Here is a 17,484-nt window from a genome sequence, read left to right as displayed (position 1 = left end):
AACCACGAGTCCAGGTGAACGTGATGGCGTGGTTTGCGGACCCTGGAAGACACGTCAGTGAACTGATTGAAAAGGCATGCTTCTCTGCGGTGGTGCAACTCACATCGACCCAGAACGGGATCGGCGACCATTCGGTCGTTCTCACGGCTAGCGGCCGTCGGGCTGGCCGGGGTGGTGACCTTCTGGTCGGGGTGGGTGATGGATTTGGCTGGGAGATGCGTCAGTTGGCTGAGTGCAAAAAGCATGTGACTGCGTGGTGGTGCCACTCACATCCGGCCATGTCTCACGAGCTGTACTGGAGGAGATGCCGGTGAGGAAGACGCTCGAAGGAGTTCTGATGGCTAATTGTGCAGCGGAGATGGTGCAGAAAGGCAAGCTTTGTGGGAATGGTGTAGAGAAGCAAGCTGGCTTTGGAGGATGTTGGAAGAGGAAGAGAAGATGATGCGAAGAGAAAGGGAGGAAGAAGAAGAGATTCAGAAGCCATGTAAGCACACGTTGAGGGCAGTTGCTGCGTGCAGTGTCGGAAGGAGTGGTGGCTGCAGGCAGTCGCAAGCCCGCAGATCCGGAAGGAACATCACTCAACGAAGCATCTTCCAAGCACTCCTTCCCAAGCTCGCAGTCTGACCTTCCCGTCTTTCGGCTCGATCGGTGCATCTCCGTAGTTGCTTTCGATGAACCCATGCACCTGCAGGCCTTTCGGAAGGTTCCATTGCAGCTCGTTCGCAGAGAAGTTGAGGACCACCATCCACAGATTATCGTTCTCCGCGCTCGTCCTCTTGAATGCGAAGACGCTCTCATGTTCATTGTCCAGACACTCGAAAGCGCCATATACAAAAGCGTCCTTGAAGTTCTTCCGCCGCTGTAAAGCGTGTCGCCAGAACTGCACGACGCTCTGACCTTCCATATTCGCGAGCTGCGAACGCGCATTCCATTTCAGATAGTCGTCATTGACTCTCATCCATGGCTTTGTGCCTTCTTCGCAGAATCCGGCATTCGGCTGGGAGGTCCATTGCACTGGCGTCCTCGCATGATCTCGCGCTTTCCGCGAGACAATCTTCTTGTCCTCCTGCAACGCGCTTTCGTCACCGATGTGCAGCGCTTGCATCGCCTCCCAGAAGTTCCGCGTCTCAACGTCCAGGTACTCCTCAATCTCCCAGCTTTCCGGGACATTCTTCATGCCCAGCTCCTGCCCTTGGTAGACATACAGAGTTCCTCCCAGGCTTGTCGCGAGAAGGCACAGCAGCTTGGCTCCAAGCTCGCGAAACTGTTTTGAGTCATCAACGAAGCGACTGACGGAGCGTGCATTGTCGTGATTCTCGATGAAGATGGAGTTCCAGCCATTCTTCTCGTACATGACTGTTTGCCATTTACTGACGATTCGTCGCAAGTCAGCTGGCTTCCAAGGTCCAATGGACAGCTTGCGGGTATCGCTGTCCATATCCATCAGCTCGAAAATGAAGATCATGTTCAATTCTTCGCTCTCCGCTCCAACCACTTTGACGATCTCCTCCTCGTCGTTGACCCACGGCATCTCACCCACAGTGACTGTGTCGTATGAAGCCAATACCTTCCGTCTCATCTCCCTCAGATATTCATGAAGATGTGGCCCGTTGGCAAAGTGCATGAAACCCGGCTGCCACTTGGCACTCTTGTCTTGCACAGGAGCATCCGGATATCCTTCGACTTTGGAAATCACGTTGATGACATCCATACGAAAGCCGTTGATACCTCGGTCCAGCCAGAACCTCAAAACATCATGCACTGCTTCCCGAACTTGAGGATTTCTCCAGTTCAGATCAGGCTGTTCCGGGGTGAAAAGGGAGAGGTAGTACTCTTGAGTATGTTCATCCCAGGTCCAGGCGCTGTTTGCGTCTCCCAAGATCTGGGCCCAATTGTTCGGAGGCTGACGATTGCCGTCAGCATCGTATTTGGCCGGCTGCCAAATGTACCAGTCTCTCTTGTCGGCCGTTTTGGAGGACTTCGAATCCAGGAACCAGGCATGCTGGTCACTTGTGTGATTCACCACAAGATCCATCATGAGCTTCATGCCTCGTGACTTCAGCGTTGCGATCAACTCATCGATGTCGTCGAGTGAACCATATCGGGGGTCAATGTCGGTATAGTCAGATATGTCGTAGCCCATGTCAGCTTGGGGAGATTTGCAGACGGGTGAAAGCCAGATGATGTCGACCCCAAGGTCTTTGAGATAGGAGACCTTGCGCGTGATGCCTTTGATGTCTCCCCACCCAGGTATCGAGCCCGAGCCGGTGGACAGGAAGGATGCTGGGTAGACTTGATAGACGACAGCTTCTTTCCACCATTTCGGATCGGAGTAGGTCCTTTGTGCCATTGTTGTGAAACAGGTAAGATTGCCAAGGTAATCGAGGCCAATTCAACGAAATGCAACACCGAGTGAGTGAGCGCTGGGTGAGTGAGCGCTGGTGAGTGAACGCTGGATGAGTGCGTAATGAGAACGGTGAGATCAGGGAGGCGGGCGATGTGAAGCGAGCAACGCAAGTGTCAAAAGCAGACTCTAGCGAGTGAAGAAGATCTAAATGATGCCGTCGTTCAATGAGCCTGAGTTTGACGCAACTATGCCATGTCGTGGTCATCGAACCTTGGGATCCAGCTCCTGAATCTGCCGAGAAAGCTCCGGTGCACGTGTTAACCGCCGTAGTGATATCGAGGAGTTTTCTGATTAAAACAGGATTATCGGCCTGATCGGGTCTCGGATGAGTGACACAACGTTCTACTAGGTGTCTCGCGGAGTTTATTAGGGAAAATGTTCATCACTGACCGGGCACTTGTTCCGGTCGAGGCGATGGAGCTGGAATTAAGGTTTAGGCTTTGCGGGCCGCTGCATGATCCCCCGGCCAGCGCATAAGTAAACACCCCATTCGTCACGCTCCACACCCCACCTCGGAGCATAGGCAACTTATGTGAGCGTTACGTGTCGGAGCCAAGCGGTCAAGAACAGTGACACCGCCTCATCTGTCAGAACCATGGAGCTGAGATAAAGAACTCTCCAATCTCACGGGCACAGCAGACACGGCCGACGTCGCAACACCATAGCACCATGCGCCTCCTCCATCTTCTCCCTCAAGGCTTGCTATTCAGCTTAGCAACAACCACGGCCGCCTTCGATCTCCCATATTTCTCCGATATCAGTTTCCCCATCCGGCTCTCCGACTATTTTCAGCCAATCCCCACGACCAACACCATCACACCCCATCCTCCACAAGAACTGCGGAGAAGAGCAGGAGGCGGTCAGTGTCCAACAGATTTCCACGCCTGCACCAACCTCAACGCCCCCGGACTCTGCTGCGCCAACGCAGCCATCTGCACACCCGACGACAACGGCAATGTGGCTTGCTGTCCTTCTCATTCCGTTTGTACAGGCCTCGTTACGGGATCGATAACTTCTGGGGTGTTGAATAGCCTGGGGAGTGTGGTGGGAGGATCTCAGACAACAGGGGTTGTGACGGGCTCGGCTGCCACTCAGACTACTGGAGGACTGGTCACGACGACCCCTGGCGCAACCGCTTCTTCTACAAGTAATAATGGGGTTGTGATTGAGAGTAATTCACCCACCGGCACTGGAACCAGTCGAGCGGTGGTGCTGGGCGGTGGAGCTAGCTCGGGATCGAGTGGGACGAAGAGGGTAGAGGTGGTGAGTTGAAACCTTCGACGGATGGGCATATTCGATGCTGACATGACCAACAGCCCATCATTGCACGAGCGATCATGAAGGTGCTTGAGCATCTGCCGGTTTGAGTCGAGTTTCAGCAATGCATCGGGTTATCATGGCGCATTCACTTCACCATTGACCTCGTTTAGACAATTCATCTGACCTGTACAAACCCCCGGTCTTTCCTTCACGCATGCCTTGTTGTAGCCGTCACACTGTGTGCAGGCGTTCCTGCACCCCTCATCCCGCAGTCAGATTCGATCTTTGTTTATAAGGCTCAAACGCAGCTTCCAGCAACAGCTTGAAATTCGGCGAGCCCAGGCCGGTGACTATAAGAGCGTCAGTACCAAAAATATCAGAGTAATTGCGAAGATCAGAGGACACAACTCACCGGGATCCCACCCTTTCCGCGCAGGGAAGCCATCAGTCCCGCACCCTAGAAGTCTGTCAGTTCATGACACAAGCGTAGAGTCCGCGGATCAAGCTCACCAAACGACGAGCCCACAGTCACGTCAGTGAACGCGTTGCGTGCCGTCGTGTACAACCACGGATTGAGGAAGCCGAGCGGTGGCTTGCCGTCCGCTAGCAACGCATCATTGACAAGGGCGATGATAGCGGCGAAAATCGGCGCGGCAGCCGACGTCCCGGCACCCTCAAAATGTTGCCCGTCCATAATTATATCGTTTAGCTCTCTGATGGGGACTGTTGTAAGCATGCGTACCGTGAGCAACGGATTGGAGAGCCCACGTACCCTTGAGCAGCAACGTCGGGGTATCCTCTGCCCTGCTTGTTGTACAGGCCGTCGTGCAGGCCGTTGAGGCTCTCGATGTACGTTTCAACGTCTGCTGCTTGCCAGTCGGGGGTTGCGAAGTCGTTGCTGAAGCCACCGCTCGAGGCATACCACGTGCTGCGTTCAGGAGTTAGAACGTGGTCTGTTTGCGTGTGAAGAACTCCTCCTTCAATCCGTGGACTCACGGTGCAACTTGCGTGTTGAAGCCCCCTGTGGCTATACCCATGGGGATGAAATCAGTGGTCATTTCAGAACGACTCCCGAAGTGGTGAGACTCACCTCCCACCACGGTGACCCAAGGGCACGTCCCGGGCATGTTAGGGGAGAACGCCCTCTTGGTCGGGTCTGCAAGTGAATGGCAGTCCTTTTCCGTGCCCACGCCATTATCCCCCGACGCGAAGATCATCGAGACACCGCGGACCGCGAGCTGAAGGATGCCAGCACAGAATCGTCTATCGTATTGCTCGCCTCCGGAGTTCTCACCCCCGCCGTAGGAGTGGCTGATGACTGGCGGGACTCGTTCTTGGTTCAGTAGGTAGTCAATCCAATTCAAGAAGCCATCGTCACTGGTCGCAAGTCGTCAGCAGTGTTGGGAATATGCAGGCTCGCGTATTATTAGTCTCGTACAAGTTCGATGTCAGTTCCTTCCGTTGATACTCGTCCATCGACAGAACATCAATATAGTTGTTGGATTCTGCTCCAACCAGATAACTGGTCAGCTTCGTAGGCGCGGCGATGCCTAGTATCATCTGTGCGTCAATAGCAGCCTCTAACCCAACCATGTCCTCGCGATGTCCATTCTGGTCGTTAGTGGCATTTGAGATGTCGATGATGTCCACGCTCATCTCAGCAATGTCTGGACGGCTGGATCTCATGAATATGGCGAGGTCGGCGTAATTAGGGCTATCGTCCATCATGCTGAAGACTCCGATCCGGTTAGTGCTCAGAGCCTGCGGCGTATAGTCGGATGTGCCGTAGAGTGCACGGAGGCATGCGGTTGTTCCGTTCCCTACCGTGGCTGTCAGCAAATGTATACCGCAGCTCCATCGTCTGGTCGCTTTGCTTGCCATCGGAGCAGTCATTTGCTACCAGCTTGCGTTCGCTGATCTGGTTCGTTTGGTCTGCTCTCTGTTAGATTGCTGTCGATGAACCTGGGCATGGACAACTCACTTTGGTCTCTTCGCATTGCAGCAAGGCCTTGAGAAAGGGCTTTTGTGCGCTGTGCTCGGCCAGGAGCTCCTCCCGCCTCTCGACTCCTCTTCTCTATAGCTCTCTTGCGTCCTCGGGGGCTGTCGGGCGGCGCAGCAGCTTGCTCGACAGTCTTTACCCCGACAAGGTCAATACGCCCATCCACGTATCGCGGGATAGAGTACTCTGTTATGATCGACCGGTCCCATTCCGCCTTCTTCTCGCAGTAGTAATCATTGAATGTAGTGTTCAACAGCCTCTCCAGCTGACCAACGGTGGTAACGGTAGACAGCCAGTCCGATCGTGGATTCAGCACGATGGAATCGGCTGGAACATCGTACTCCTCGAGCCAAGACCGTACGAGTGCAACGTCTTCGCTCGCAGGCCGAACGAGATCGGAGACTTCTTTCGCCGACAAATGCTGGCCATATTGAGGGTGAAGCGGGTCCGCGATTTCGGCGAGATGCTGCTCCAGGAGGTCCTGATTTCGCCAACTCAACGCAATGTGAAGGCGGGCGTTTTGCGTCTTGTTAGACGGCGCAAATAGCTGACACGCCGGGTCCAAGTTGTACAAATGTTCCTTCACGACAAAATCACCGCCTGAGTCAGCTGGCCGTGCATGGGCAAAGGCGCAGAGAAGCGCCAACAAAGCGAAAAGTGCTGTACGTAAATACATTTCTGGGAGTGTTCTGGTCTTTGGCCTTTGGTCTGCTCTCTGTTAGTCTCTCACCGGCGAAGCCGAGCATGGTCAACTCACATTGTCTTCTTGCTTGCTGTGCGGCCTGGAGAAAAGGCTTTTAGGCGCGAGTTTGAGAAAGCAGATGGTGTAAAATCAAGTTCGGTTTTGTGGCTGTCAACGAGAGAAAGTGACAGCTATATATGCCGAGTGGGAGCGAAAAATGCTCGGTGCGGAGTGGTACTGTCCTCATATCATCAGCCTTGTCTCGCGGGAGCGAAAGTGGCGGTGGCGTGCTAGCCAGCCAACAGCCATCCTCCCATTCATCAGCACGACCAAAGCCGCTTTATTTGTGGCCCTGCACAGCCCGGTCCACATACGGCTCCTCCAAATACTTCTCTTCCTCTTCCGTAAGCATTTTGCCACGAGCGTCGAGCGCCTCGTCCATTCGCTCCACGCTGCTGAAGCCGATAATCGGACTCGTGACTCGCTTGTTGGTCCAGGCCAAGGCGACGTGCGACATTTTCCATCCCTTTTTGTTGGCCAGTTCCTCTACTCGGCTGATCGCTTCTTCGTCCGCTTTCGTCTCGCCGGTGGCGAACATTTGGCTCCCGCTGGAGCGCACAGTGGTTCCCTTGTCTTTGAACGGGCGAGCGAGCAGACCGCGGCACAGAGGGGCCCAGGGGATCAGACCGACGCCGGTGAGTTTGCAGTAGGGGTTCATTTCGCGATCCTCCTCACGGTACAGCAGGTTGTAATGGTTCTGTGAAGTACGTGTGATTAGCGCGGCTCAAATCGATTTACCCACCAGGGGGCGAGATCTTACCTGCATGGAGATAAACTTCGTCCACCCATTCTTCTCCGCGACAGACTGCATCATCACGAACTGATGCGCCCACATCGAACTCGCTCCGATGTAGCGCACTTTGCCTGACTTGACCAGCTCATGCAGAGCCTCCATGGTCTCCTCGATGGGCGTCTCGTGATCGAATCTATGTGATGTAAGCTTGAAAATCATATCGAGTGCAGCAAACCAGCAAAGATTTACCTGTGAATCTGCAGCAAATCCATATACTCAATATCCATCCGTTTGAGCGAGGCATTGACCGCGGAAAAGATGGCGCCGCGAGAAAGACCGCCTTTGTTCACGTAGTCTTTGGACTCGGCGATCTTGGGGCCGTGGGCCATGGTGCGCACTCCCGGGCCCTCTCCTACGTATCCGTAGCATTTGGAGAGGATGACGAGCTTCTCGCGCGGCAGGTCGTACTTCTTGATCGCTTTGCCGATGATTTCCTCGCTCACGCCGTTGGAGTAGATCTGCATGATTGCCTCAGCTGCGATTTCATTTCAATTCATTGGAGGACTTCGTCGTACATTCGCAGTATCCCATGTGTTCAAGCCACGATCGTAAGCAGCTTTGAGCAGAGGAAGGGCTTTGTCTTCTTCAATCACCCAGGGCGCCCATTGAGTCGATCCGAAACTCATTGCTCCGAGGATGGGCACCGACACTCTCAGCCCGCTATTCCCAAGGCGTCTGTACTCGGCTTTGGTATCGGCCATCGACTGCGCGATGGGGTCGTTTTCGGTGGAACCCATTTTGATGGTTGTTTCGATTGGTTGAGGGATGTGAGGATGTCAAAGATGGAAGAAAGGTCTCGGGATGAGTGCAACGTCAAGTTGAAATAACAATGTCGACGAGGACAGGTAGATTGGAGATTAATAATAAATTCACAGGAGTTATCGGATATTGCGGACTTACTGCTTCGATCTTTGAAGAAATGGACAGGTGCGTGGGTGTGATCGACACGAGGTGGAGCGTGGAGGCGAACGTGCCGATCGCGGGGCCCCAAAGGACCAGCACACCACGACCGTGCCAGGGATGTTTTCACGCAAGTCAAGATGGCACACGCCTTGCTAATGGACGAGGCTTTCCAGCAATGAATGAATTTATAATCTCGATCTGATGCCATACTGCAGACAGTTGTACGGCTTGAATCCAGCTCAGCGATGATAATCCAACGCATGATCCAGAATCCACTGAATGCCCTCCTTCCTGAACGTATCCGGCTCCGTATACGCCAAGCTAGTAACATTCGCGTCCCACACGATATTCTGGGGGTTCGTCGTGCTGTACATCGGCCAAGCCGCCGCACTCGCATGCCTACCAGTGAAACCATTCGGGTCCAAATCGTTGATAAAGGAGGCCCACGAGCAGCTCATCAGCTTCGCGAGCTCGATGTAGCTCTGCGGCTTGTCGAGGAAGGGGTCGGTGGAGTTGTGTGCGGCGTTGTACCCGTAGCCGTGGATGTTGTCGAAGACGAATGCGACTTCCATGAAGTGGGTTACTCCCACCTCCCAAGGGATGCCTGCGGGGATGGTGTTGAAGCGGTAGCAGTATGCTGGGATCCCGTTCGCTGCCCACGTCTCGCATGTGCCTCGACGGTTGGCGATCATGACCTGCAGACGACATTAGCAAAGGGGTAGGCAGCGATGGACGGAGGCCTTACCATATCACCAAAGTAAGCCGCACTACGACGGTACTGAGCGCCATACATGGCAGGGAATGTGACATTAGGCACTTCCGAGATGGGCGGAATCCAGTAGCTCGGGACGTTGGGATACGCTTCCAAGATCTCCGGCGCCCATACGCGGCTGATGCCCTCGTCGTTGGTATAAGTAGCATCGTCGATGAAGTCGGACACATTTTGCACATTCTTGGGCCCAAACGCCGTGCCTTCGTCGGTATTCGCACCATCGATGATGGGGACCTTAACGAAGTCGCCCTCAGCTAGCTGGATGCTCGCCCATCGCGCGACAAAGTCGCCGTCCACGATCGGCTGCCAACTCGACGCATACGTGGTATTGATAAGCTTGTTGAGGGTCGCGAAGGGGACTTGGCGAAGACAGTCCAGGGTGTCGGTTGCGTTGGAACAGCTCGCGTTCTTCACGAGGCTGTCATAGATCGGTTGATACTCTTGGTTGGTCCAGTAACTCTGGTATGGGACCGGGTTACCGGACTCCATGATGCCCCCACGGAAGAGGCTGTCGTTTCGGCCGTTGTATGCTGTTATCTGCCATCCGACAGAACCTGCGCCGGCACTTTCACCCTGCGAGTCGAAGTAAGGTTAGAAGTTCCTCGGGGGCTGTTGATGGAGCATGTACGAACCCAGATTGTGACCTTGGAAGGATCGCCGCCAAAGGCAGCAATGTTCTATGCCGTCTGTTAGCTTGCCTCCTGACAGGCGGTGCGTCATCAACTCACTTCTTGTATCCAGTGAAGAGCGAGTCGTTGGTCTCGAAGTCCCATACTGTTAGTTGTCAGCCTTCCACTTCGCTGTCTCACAAATCATAGAATCGGGAAAGGATGCATAATGCTCACTTCGTGTTGCCACTGCCCGAAACTTCCTGCGAGTTGAGGAAACCCCACGCAGTGAGTCGGTAAGCAATGGAAATGCCAATGAACGGCTTTCCAATCTCGACGCCGTTTTGCACGATGAACGACAGATTGTACCGCTCGTCTTGCGTGCCGCCCTGTGGTGCATGAGTCAAGAGAACAAAAAATGCGCCGGTCAAGGATGGAAGACTGACCATGACCAGACCGCCGCCGTGAATCCAAACACCGACCGGGAGAGATTGATTTTCGTAGCCGCTGGGCCGAATGACGTTGAGATACAGACAGTCCTCTGAGGAAGGATATCCAATGTCGTCACCCTGCACCGGCATTAGCATGTTGATGTAGAGAGGAGAAACGGTACGCATACTCCATAGCCAACACACTCGGGTGCGTAAGAGGTTGTCTGGAGGGTGGAATTGAATGTGGTGTTGAGGCTCTGAGGATTGACGAAACGTAGTTCTCCAACGGGTGGTTGTGCGAAGGGCACACCGAGGAAGACGTCTTGATTATAGCTACTCAGATGAACACCTGCAACCGTTCCATTCTTGATGTTGGCTGTGGGTGGGCTGGAGTTTGTGGACGCGAGGGAGATGGGAGTCGCAAACGCAGCGAGCGCGTGGCATAAAAGCAAGGCGATGATACCCATGCTGTTAGAAGGGCAAGGGTCGATGTGAAAAGGGTGCAACGAAGTCAAGCTGGCGGCATGAGACGGGTTTTGTATGAACATCGTCGTGAGGCATGCCGAACACGGCGCCGAACAAGGCTTGGCGGGCGTGCAGTGGGTTGCATTGGAGTGCGGAGTCGAGTGACGAGACTTGATTTACGGGTGTCGATCAATAGAGACGCGCTGCAACTGCCTCGTGCTACGTGAAAGGCAGGAGTGAATGAGGAAGGTGGTCGTGCGGGGCGAAGAGTCGGGCAGTGGAGCGCATGGCAAAGCCGGCAGATGTGAACAGGCGCGGGAACCGAAGGGACTGGTGCATGACTGAAGCGCCTGGGGTGTTGAGGACGTGGTGGTGGACTACCTGACTCGGGTGGCAGGCAAGCAGCGGCCACTGGCAATTGACGGCTTGAAGTCGATTCATCCCCGGATGACATCACTGCCAGAATTCCGTCCATCGTCCTCGATGGAGCATCGCGCTGCCTGTGCACACTATACGCCCATCCAAGAGATGAATCGAGAAGGCAAGGCCATCGGCCATCATTTATCTGGCATTGCCGCTCGATGCTTGACCTCATGTCGCCATCTGTCTGATGTACGAATAAGAAATGCACGGAGACGGCAATGTTACAGGGGATGAAGATTCAAGCATCTCTTCTGAACGACTCGAATGGCTTGGCTCCGCTGAGTAAAGGTCGAACCGGATGCTAGCAATGGCCGGGGCGAGACGACGTGAGAATGCCCTGAAGACTTTCGGCGGAGCAACAGGCCGGGACGAGACGAGGTGAAAATCGCCGGAAGACTTTCGGCGGAGCAAGAGGTAGAGGCTGCAAAAGACTTTCGGCGGAGCAAAGAGGTAGAGGCTGCAGAAGACTTTCGGCGGAGCAAGAGGTAGAGGCAGGCTGCAATCGGAGCCGGCTGCCGGGTGCGTTCTGCATCCGGATCAATGCGCGCGGGAGCGAGGGTGGGTCCAGCCGACGCGATGACTCGGACATTATATCGTCATCTGAAGCGCATCAGCATCTCATCAATCTTCCAGTCAGGCGCGAGATGTGTAGCCTTTCGCGCTGGGTCTGTCGGGAAGACAAAGATTCCGTGGTAGGTCGCGTATTTACTTATATCCGCGTTGTCCTCTTTCATCTTGTCTGTCCACGCTCTTGCCCTTGAGACGCGTGACATCTCTCTTCTTTCAAAGCCACCACGGCGGCTACTCCAAACCAAACGCCATGACCGAGCTCATTCGGGACACGGCTTTTGGCCATCTGGTCCGCTTCGTCACCCGCGGGAAATATCTCAAGTTTGCCGAAGAGGCCGATCCGACAGTCTGGACCAGATACATTGACGAGAAGAAGTCGGCATATCTCGCGCACCATGGCAGCACCGACCCCCCCGAGGACCCCGACGACATGCCACCCATAGAGGGCATCCGGACCAGGGAGGCACAATACTCCCACTTCCCTCCTCCACGACTGGCCAGACTGGCTTCCAGCCGTTCGCAAAGAACGTCCAGTCAAGAACCAATCAACGAAGTCAGCGGCGTCCCCGTCGACTCCGAGAAAGGCCGGGACATTCATCTTGTCACGTGGTACGGCGACGATGACCCGGAGAATCCAAGGAACTGGAGCCTCTTCAAGCGCGTCTTTGTCACTTTCGAAATCTGCCTGTTGACCACCTCTGTCTACATTGGCTCCTCCATATACTCCGCCGGCACCGACAACGTGGCGGAGATTTTCGGCGTCTCCAAAGTCGCCGCAACCCTGGGCTTGACGCTCTTCGTGGCGGGCTACGGCACAGGACCTATGATCTTCGCTCCCATGTCTGAAATCCCCCAGATCGGACGCAACCCCATCTACCTCGCCACGCTCGCAGTCTTCGTTGCATTCCAGGCTCCGACGGCCCTCTCAACCAACTTCGGCATGCTTTGTGCCTTCCGATTCTTGACTGGTTTCTTCGGTTCGCCCGTACTGGCTACCGGCGGAGCGACACTAGCCGACATTTGGCGTCCCAGCAAGCGCGCCTACGCAATGTCCATCTGGGGCATCGCTGCCGTCAGTGGCCCAACTCTCGGACCCCTGGTTGGAGGCTTCGCCGTTCAGTATGGCTTCGTGGAGGGCGGCTTCACCGCCCCCTGGACCTGGCCGATCTGGGAGCTCATGTGGCTCAGCGGCTTCTGTCTCGTCTTTCTGTTCTTCTTCCTGCCGGAGACCAGCGCCAACAATATTCTTGTTCGCCGCACCAAGCGCTTGCGCAAGATTACCGGCGATGACAAGCTCAAATGCGAAGCTGAATTGATGTCAGAAGAGATGACGGGCTACGATATCGTCATGATGTCCTTGGTCAGGCCATTCACACTGAACTTCTTGGAGCCGATGGTGAGTTCCCACAGCCACATCAACTTGCAGCACAGCCCGCTAACTCTCATCCCAGGTTTTCATGCTCAACCTCTACATCGCCCTCATCTATGGCCTGCTCTACATCTGGTTCGAGTCGTTCGTCGCCGTCTTCATCGGCGTCTACCACTTCGGGCTGGGCCAAGAAGGCCTTGCCTTCCTCGGACTCTTCATCGGCACCCTCCTCGTCATTCCCCCCTTCTTCACCTACCTCAAGTACAAAGTGGAGCCGCAATTCGACAAGAACGGGGAAATCCAGCCGGAGAAGCGCCTCCCGCCCGCCTTTGTCGGCGGCTTTTGCATCCCAATGTAAGTTCCCCCAAGTGTTGCCCGCCTGCGAGACGCTCGGGACTAACACATCAATCTCACAGCTGTCTCTTTTGGTTCGGCTGGACCGCGATGCCTCAAATCCATTGGATCGTGCCCATCATCGGCTCCGCCTGGTTCGGCATCGGCGCCTTCCTTCTCTTCAACTCCGTCCTCAACTATCTCCCTGACGCCTACCCGGAACACGCCGCGAGCGTGCTGGCGGGCAACGACCTATTCCGCTCGAGTTTCGGCGCCGGCTTCCCGCTCTTCGCCTCGGCCATGTACTCCAATCTCGGCATTGGGTGGGCGAGCAGCACGCTAGGCTTCATTAGTCTTGCTTTCATCCCGATTCCGTTTGTCTTGTATAAGGTGTGTTCCTCTTCATCTCCCTTTGATCGAGCTATGCTGATGTGCGGATTTAGTATGGCGCGACTCTGCGCAAGAATCACAGCACGTTCGCGAGGAAGGACTTGTGAAGGAACAGTTCTGAGACAAGAGCTAGAAAGGATAAAGAAAGAGTACAACCGGATACACAATAGAAGTGGTTGGATGGACTTTGAAGCGGCGACGGGTTGAGTGTATTAGTAGAAGGACTACGAGTGCGGTAATGATATGGTGTGGACACAGCGTTGGAATGGACTTATAGAGATCATTCGTAACTTCACGACCTAATGTCTACATCTCCGATTCGATTTATGAGCTTAACGCAACGCTTTTCTTTATCTCGCTGCATCCGTCCTTCACACCTGAACGGTAACATCCCTCTCAACCGCCATAGCCCCCTCGCCCTCCTCATCGCCCCACAAACCCTCAATCCTGAAGGGCTCCGCCAAACGCTCCACCACCTGGACGTCGCCCTTCGTAGTTGCGGCAGTCGTCTTCTTTTCTGCAACAGGCAGCACCAAGCGCTCATCATTCAAATCACCGAGCACCGTCAGCGCCGCGGAATGCAAATTAGGCACACCGCCCCTTCCCAATCGCCCGCGTTTCCGCGCCACCTCGACGAGGAAGCGAGAAGTCAGATCGCTCCCCGCCGTCACGAGCGGTGGGATCTGGTAGTAGTCGAGCAGGATCTGAACGCCGCCTGCTGCGTCTTGCACTCGCTCCAGCAGTTTCGATATGCTTTTGATGGGGTCTGCGAGCGCTTGTTTAGGGAGGGCTTTGGGCTGTTGGCGGGATGTGGTGGTTGTGCTTGATCTCTGCTCTTCGACGCCGGTCCACTCTTCTTCCTCTTCGTCCTCTTCTGCGTCGTCATCGCCGTCGTCGTCTTGTGTGTAGTTGTTTGCTCGCGCCTGCGCTGAAGCGAGCAGCGCTGCCATGGGATTGCTGTCGTCCTCATCCATGGACTCATCTTCCTCCAGACCCTCCACATCATCGGAGAGAACCTCATCATCATCCTCCACATCTACCTCCGTCTCCCCAGCAGGCACAACAACCTCAACAGCCCTCCCCGCCCTCTGCGCCTTCGCAACCTCCCTCTTCCTCAACATCTCCTCCTCTTTCCTCCTCTTACTCTCCTCAATCTCCGCCAGCACCTTCGCCTTGTACGGAAAGAGGTTCGGAATGCCCGGGTCCTTCTTCAGCCTCGAGCGCCATTCGGGATTCTTCTTTGCGTCCTTTCGCCGCTTGCGGTCTTTGGCTGCCGAAGCCTTTTGGATCTTCTGTCGGAGGCGCACGGGCACGCGCTTGGATTTGGGTTTGCCGACCTTCATGTTTTCGTTGGTTCGAGAGGTGTGAGGAGTGTGGTGGAGGGGATCGATCGCCGTACTGAAATTCGACTGAGGTCGGCCGAAATTTTTGGGTGACTAAGCGGTATACTTGCCTAATCGGGCAGTCACATGTGAGGCATGCAGTGGAGGATGAGAGAACCGCGTCGGGCATTATCCAGCGGCATTGGTGTGCAGAACATCGTGTTGTCATGACACAAAGGTTCTGGACAGGCACGAGATGAAAGGAGGGATTGACAAGTAGTATCATAGTTCCAGCTATTCATACAGCAACCCCCATATCTCCGTTTATAGAGTACTCTAAACCACTCGCTTGACCTGCAAAAGCGCACCCACAAGTCAGCCAAGAGCGCCCTTGTTATAAGAAGGTCGGCTGGGATCTTTGACCTCGAAGAAGCGTCGCAGCCACCACACCTGGAAAAAGCCCTCGCCAATGACAATGCCGAGCTGGAAGATGTTGTACCACTTGACGCGCGCGTTGGTGGACTCGGCGGTGTTGCGGTGGTTGCGCTCGCGGATGACCATGTAGCCTTGCTCGTCCTTCACTTGGGCGAGGAGGTCGGACATTTGGCGCACTGTGGAGGTGAAATGCGTCAGTGAAGGGCTCGAGCGGAGGTAGAGAAGGGGGTGTTGAGAGGGAGAATCATACCTTCTATTTCTAGCGGATCTGATGGCATCTCGTGTTCCGGCACATAGACCATGCCGTGAACGTTGAAGCTGACCTCTTTGCTGTTCGCCGACCAGTGCTCGTTGCTGAAGCAGTATGTGTATTGGCCATCCTGCGGCGCCTCGAAGGTATGGTCGCCAGAGCTGACGGTGTTCTGGCGGACTTGGTATGCACCTGATGGCTGTTGGATCTATGGCACGCACGCATTGTATTAGCAAGGGGTCGCGAGCAATGCCATGATAACGCCCTCCTGTCGATTCCATGCTTTTCTCCTGACTGAATCGCGTGTGCCATTGGGAAGGTGTTTGCATACCCAGAAGTCAACATCAAGGTTCCCGCTCCCTGAGAATTCTCTGTCTCCGACTTGGAATGTGACCGTCATCTTGTCCTCCTTATGCAGCGTCTCGTGGAAGCATTCTCGGGAATGCGCTCGTAGGAGGATGTTGTGCGCTTGGGTCAGGGTTGAGCACGCGAGGAGGACGGTGAGGAGGTGTGTGAGGACCGCCATGGTGGCAAATACCTCTTATGGCGGATGGTCGAGGTAGTGGATGGTTGATGGAGAGGAAGAGGGGAGACAACGCGTGACACTTTCACGAATTTGTGCCCAGCTGGCAAAGGAGTTTCAGGGAAACGCGCGGAGGACGGAATGATCGCCGCCGGGCTTGGCACATTTTTGACTTCACTTCGATTCTCAGGGGGCTCGTTGTATTCGTTACACCACCACTACTATTAATCCTCATTCGTATGCCCTGGCTGTGAAGAACTCATAAACGTTGTCTCGACTGTGGCGTCTTCTGAAATGCCTCCCCGAGGTCTTCCCACCCACCAAGGCCCAGCTTCGCACTGCGCCGTTGATTCTCATAGCCAGATCAGCCCATACGGCCCATCTCCTCGAACTTCTCCCGAATATCTTCAGGGTGCACGCGCCTGCCCGTCTTGTCGCCGAAAGCACTCGCAATCCTCAACCATCGCAGCTGCTCGTCGCGCATAATCAACTCCGACAGGCACTGCAGCTCCCCGAAACTGAACAGGTCGTCTTCTTGTAACGTCATCCACTCTCCCATAGTGAAGCGAGCCTCTCCATTGCCCGCTTTGTTGGACGGCGCTTTGGATGGAGCTTTGACCGGTGGCTTGTGAGAGGGTGCTTTGCTAGGAGGCTTGGGCGCTTCTTTTTTCTCCTCGCTCTTCTCTTTCTTCTTCTGCTTGCCCTGCTTGCCCTCGCCGCCTTTGTCGCCCTTGGGGTTTGATTCTTTCTGGCCTTCGTCCTTCTTGGCCGCGCCTGCGTCACCTTCCCCGTCATTCTTCTGGATTTGCTTGAAACGAGATTGAAGCACGCCCTTGTTGCGACCTAGCACCTCAATGATTTGCGCCCAGGTCTTGTTTTCGGCCTTCATTTCCTTGAGCTTCACGTCCTCTTCCGGCGTAAACTCGTCGTCGGCTCCTTTCTGTTCCAAATAGTTAGTGGGAGCCCAATTCGTACGACGGCGTCTTCAAGTCACCTTTCCTCCATCCCCTTCTCCATCCTTCTTCTCACCTCCCTTGTCTTCACCTCCGCTTTTGCTGCCACCTTTGTTCTCATTCGCGTTCTTGTTGCCGTTGCCGTTGCCGTTGCCATTCTTCCCATTGCCGTCCTTCTTCTCTCCACCTTCCGCTGCAGCCTCCCCTTTCTTGCTCCCTCCATTGCCAGACTTGTGAGCAACTACCACGTTCTTGCCGTGCTTGTCTTTCTTGATGTCGTAAAACTCGCGGTACACGCGCATGCCCACGTTGGGGTCGAGAGGCTTGCCAGTATCAGCATCCAGGCGGACGAGTTTGAAAGGGGGCCAGTTGAAGTGTGGTGGAGGCATGATGGGCAGAATAGTGTCGATGACGTGAGAAGTGAGGTGTTGACGTTGGAAGTGGTTACAGAAGATGAGAAGCAGTGTGAGGTTTTGCGGAGGTCACGCGGACGATGAAACCATGACGTTGGTCATGCACAATGTGTATGACAGACA

General features: G+C 54.9%; 9 protein-coding genes across 9 annotated transcripts; 2 read left to right on the top strand and 7 right to left on the bottom strand.

Moving 5' to 3' along the window:
• Positions 1-185: 185 nt before the first annotated feature.
• On the bottom strand, positions 186-2,792 carry BDY17DRAFT_295436 (alpha-glucosidase-like protein maltase). Its single transcript, XM_033733295.1, has 2 exons — positions 2,618-2,792; positions 186-2,551 (listed from the first exon to the last, which is right to left on the bottom strand). Exon 2 carries the CDS (start codon positions 2,348-2,350, stop codon positions 575-577), a length of 1,776 nt encoding a protein of 591 aa, XP_033590898.1. The 5' UTR covers positions 2,351-2,551; positions 2,618-2,792; the 3' UTR covers positions 186-574.
• Positions 2,793-3,076: 284 nt separating this feature from the next.
• BDY17DRAFT_323190 (uncharacterized protein) lies at positions 3,077-3,774 on the top strand (the record flags this gene model as incomplete). The annotated part of the gene is made up of 2 exons (XM_033736965.1): positions 3,077-3,670; positions 3,724-3,774. The coding sequence occupies 2 exons, from the start codon at positions 3,077-3,079 to the stop codon at positions 3,772-3,774; spliced, it is 645 nt and encodes a 214-aa protein (XP_033590897.1).
• A 29-nt stretch (positions 3,775-3,803) lies between these two features.
• BDY17DRAFT_126099 (peptidase S8/S53 domain-containing protein) lies at positions 3,804-6,077 on the bottom strand. The gene is made up of 8 exons (XM_033729365.1): positions 5,649-6,077; positions 5,546-5,599; positions 5,106-5,487; positions 4,664-5,044; positions 4,440-4,595; positions 4,178-4,380; positions 4,080-4,124; positions 3,804-4,017 (listed from the first exon to the last, which is right to left on the bottom strand). The coding sequence occupies exons 1-8, from the start codon at positions 5,662-5,664 to the stop codon at positions 3,929-3,931; spliced, it is 1,326 nt and encodes a 441-aa protein (XP_033590896.1). The 5' UTR covers positions 5,665-6,077; the 3' UTR covers positions 3,804-3,928.
• A 611-nt stretch (positions 6,078-6,688) lies between these two features.
• BDY17DRAFT_316257 (NADP-dependent oxidoreductase domain-containing protein) lies at positions 6,689-7,938 on the bottom strand (the record flags this gene model as incomplete). The annotated part of the gene is made up of 4 exons (XM_033735997.1): positions 6,689-7,105; positions 7,169-7,334; positions 7,391-7,659; positions 7,717-7,938. The coding sequence occupies 4 exons, from the start codon at positions 7,936-7,938 to the stop codon at positions 6,689-6,691; spliced, it is 1,074 nt and encodes a 357-aa protein (XP_033590895.1).
• A 176-nt stretch (positions 7,939-8,114) lies between these two features.
• On the bottom strand, positions 8,115-10,746 carry BDY17DRAFT_295412 (Alpha/Beta hydrolase protein). The gene is made up of 7 exons (XM_033733294.1): positions 10,104-10,746; positions 9,931-10,053; positions 9,722-9,873; positions 9,605-9,650; positions 9,509-9,553; positions 8,850-9,449; positions 8,115-8,799 (listed from the first exon to the last, which is right to left on the bottom strand). The coding sequence occupies exons 1-7, from the start codon at positions 10,461-10,463 to the stop codon at positions 8,344-8,346; spliced, it is 1,782 nt and encodes a 593-aa protein (XP_033590894.1). The 5' UTR covers positions 10,464-10,746; the 3' UTR covers positions 8,115-8,343.
• Positions 10,747-11,623: 877 nt separating this feature from the next.
• BDY17DRAFT_248258 (major facilitator superfamily domain-containing protein) lies at positions 11,624-13,672 on the top strand (the record flags this gene model as incomplete). Its single annotated transcript, XM_033730893.1, has 3 exons — positions 11,624-12,769; positions 12,825-13,096; positions 13,159-13,672. The coding sequence occupies 3 exons, from the start codon at positions 11,624-11,626 to the stop codon at positions 13,670-13,672; spliced, it is 1,932 nt and encodes a 643-aa protein (XP_033590893.1).
• Positions 13,443-14,909, bottom strand: BDY17DRAFT_295409 (GNL3L/Grn1 putative GTPase-domain-containing protein). Its single transcript, XM_033733293.1, has one exon. It carries the CDS (start codon positions 14,806-14,808, stop codon positions 13,837-13,839), a length of 972 nt encoding a protein of 323 aa, XP_033590892.1. The 5' UTR covers positions 14,809-14,909; the 3' UTR covers positions 13,443-13,836.
• A 128-nt stretch (positions 14,910-15,037) lies between these two features.
• BDY17DRAFT_295408 (transmembrane emp24 domain-containing protein 2 precursor) lies at positions 15,038-16,089 on the bottom strand. The gene is made up of 4 exons (XM_033733292.1): positions 15,804-16,089; positions 15,473-15,680; positions 15,211-15,398; positions 15,038-15,141 (listed from the first exon to the last, which is right to left on the bottom strand). Exons 1-4 carry the CDS (start codon positions 15,996-15,998, stop codon positions 15,124-15,126), a joined length of 609 nt encoding a protein of 202 aa, XP_033590891.1. The 5' UTR covers positions 15,999-16,089; the 3' UTR covers positions 15,038-15,123.
• Positions 16,090-16,211: 122 nt separating this feature from the next.
• Positions 16,212-16,935, bottom strand: BDY17DRAFT_295406 (uncharacterized protein). The gene has a single exon (XM_033733291.1). The coding sequence runs from the start codon at positions 16,882-16,884 to the stop codon at positions 16,360-16,362; it is 525 nt and encodes a 174-aa protein (XP_033590890.1). The 5' UTR covers positions 16,885-16,935; the 3' UTR covers positions 16,212-16,359.
• Between the last annotated feature and the right edge of the window lie 549 nt (positions 16,936-17,484).

This window comes from Neohortaea acidophila (genome assembly GCF_010093505.1).
Source record: "Neohortaea acidophila strain CBS 113389 unplaced genomic scaffold BDY17scaffold_4, whole genome shotgun sequence".
Lineage (NCBI taxonomy): Eukaryota > Fungi > Ascomycota > Dothideomycetes > Mycosphaerellales > Teratosphaeriaceae > Neohortaea > Neohortaea acidophila.
The sequence above is the reverse complement of the archived record's forward strand: the minus strand, read 5'-3'. Positions and strand labels throughout refer to the sequence as shown.

Bases quoted from the DNA above. Each gene is read 5' to 3' on its own strand.
- BDY17DRAFT_295409 (XM_033733293.1), bottom strand. From the start codon at position 14,808: ATGAAGGTCGGCAAACCCAAATCCAAGCGCGTGCCCGTGCGCCTCCGA.
- BDY17DRAFT_295412 (XM_033733294.1), bottom strand. From the start codon at position 10,463: ATGTTCATACAAAACCCGTCTCATGCCGCCAGCTTGACTTCGTTGCAC. The intron at 9,651-9,721 runs GTGAGCATTATG...GACAACTAACAG, and splicing joins TCGGGCAGTGGCAACACGAA to TATGGGACTTCGAGACCAAC. The intron at 8,800-8,849 runs GTAAGGCCTCCG...TGTCGTCTGCAG, and splicing joins CGGCTTACTTTGGTGATATG to GTCATGATCGCCAACCGTCG.
- BDY17DRAFT_295406 (XM_033733291.1), bottom strand. From the start codon at position 16,884: ATGAAGGCCGAAAACAAGACCTGGGCGCAAATCATTGAGGTGCTAGGT.
- BDY17DRAFT_295408 (XM_033733292.1), bottom strand. From the start codon at position 15,998: ATGGCGGTCCTCACACACCTCCTCACCGTCCTCCTCGCGTGCTCAACC. The intron at 15,681-15,803 runs GTATGCAAACAC...TGCGTGCCATAG, and splicing joins ACCTTGATGTTGACTTCTGG to ATCCAACAGCCATCAGGTGC. The intron at 15,399-15,472 runs GTATGATTCTCC...TCACCTCCACAG, and splicing joins AGATCCGCTAGAAATAGAAG to TGCGCCAAATGTCCGACCTC.
- BDY17DRAFT_126099 (XM_033729365.1), bottom strand. The intron at 5,488-5,545 runs GCAAGCAAAGCG...CAGCCACGGTAG, and splicing joins AGCAAATGACTGCTCCGATG to GGAACGGAACAACCGCATGC. The intron at 5,045-5,105 runs GTACGAGACTAA...ACTTGCGACCAG, and splicing joins AAGGAACTGACATCGAACTT to TGACGATGGCTTCTTGAATT.
- BDY17DRAFT_295436 (XM_033733295.1), bottom strand. From the start codon at position 2,350: ATGGCACAAAGGACCTACTCCGATCCGAAATGGTGGAAAGAAGCTGTC.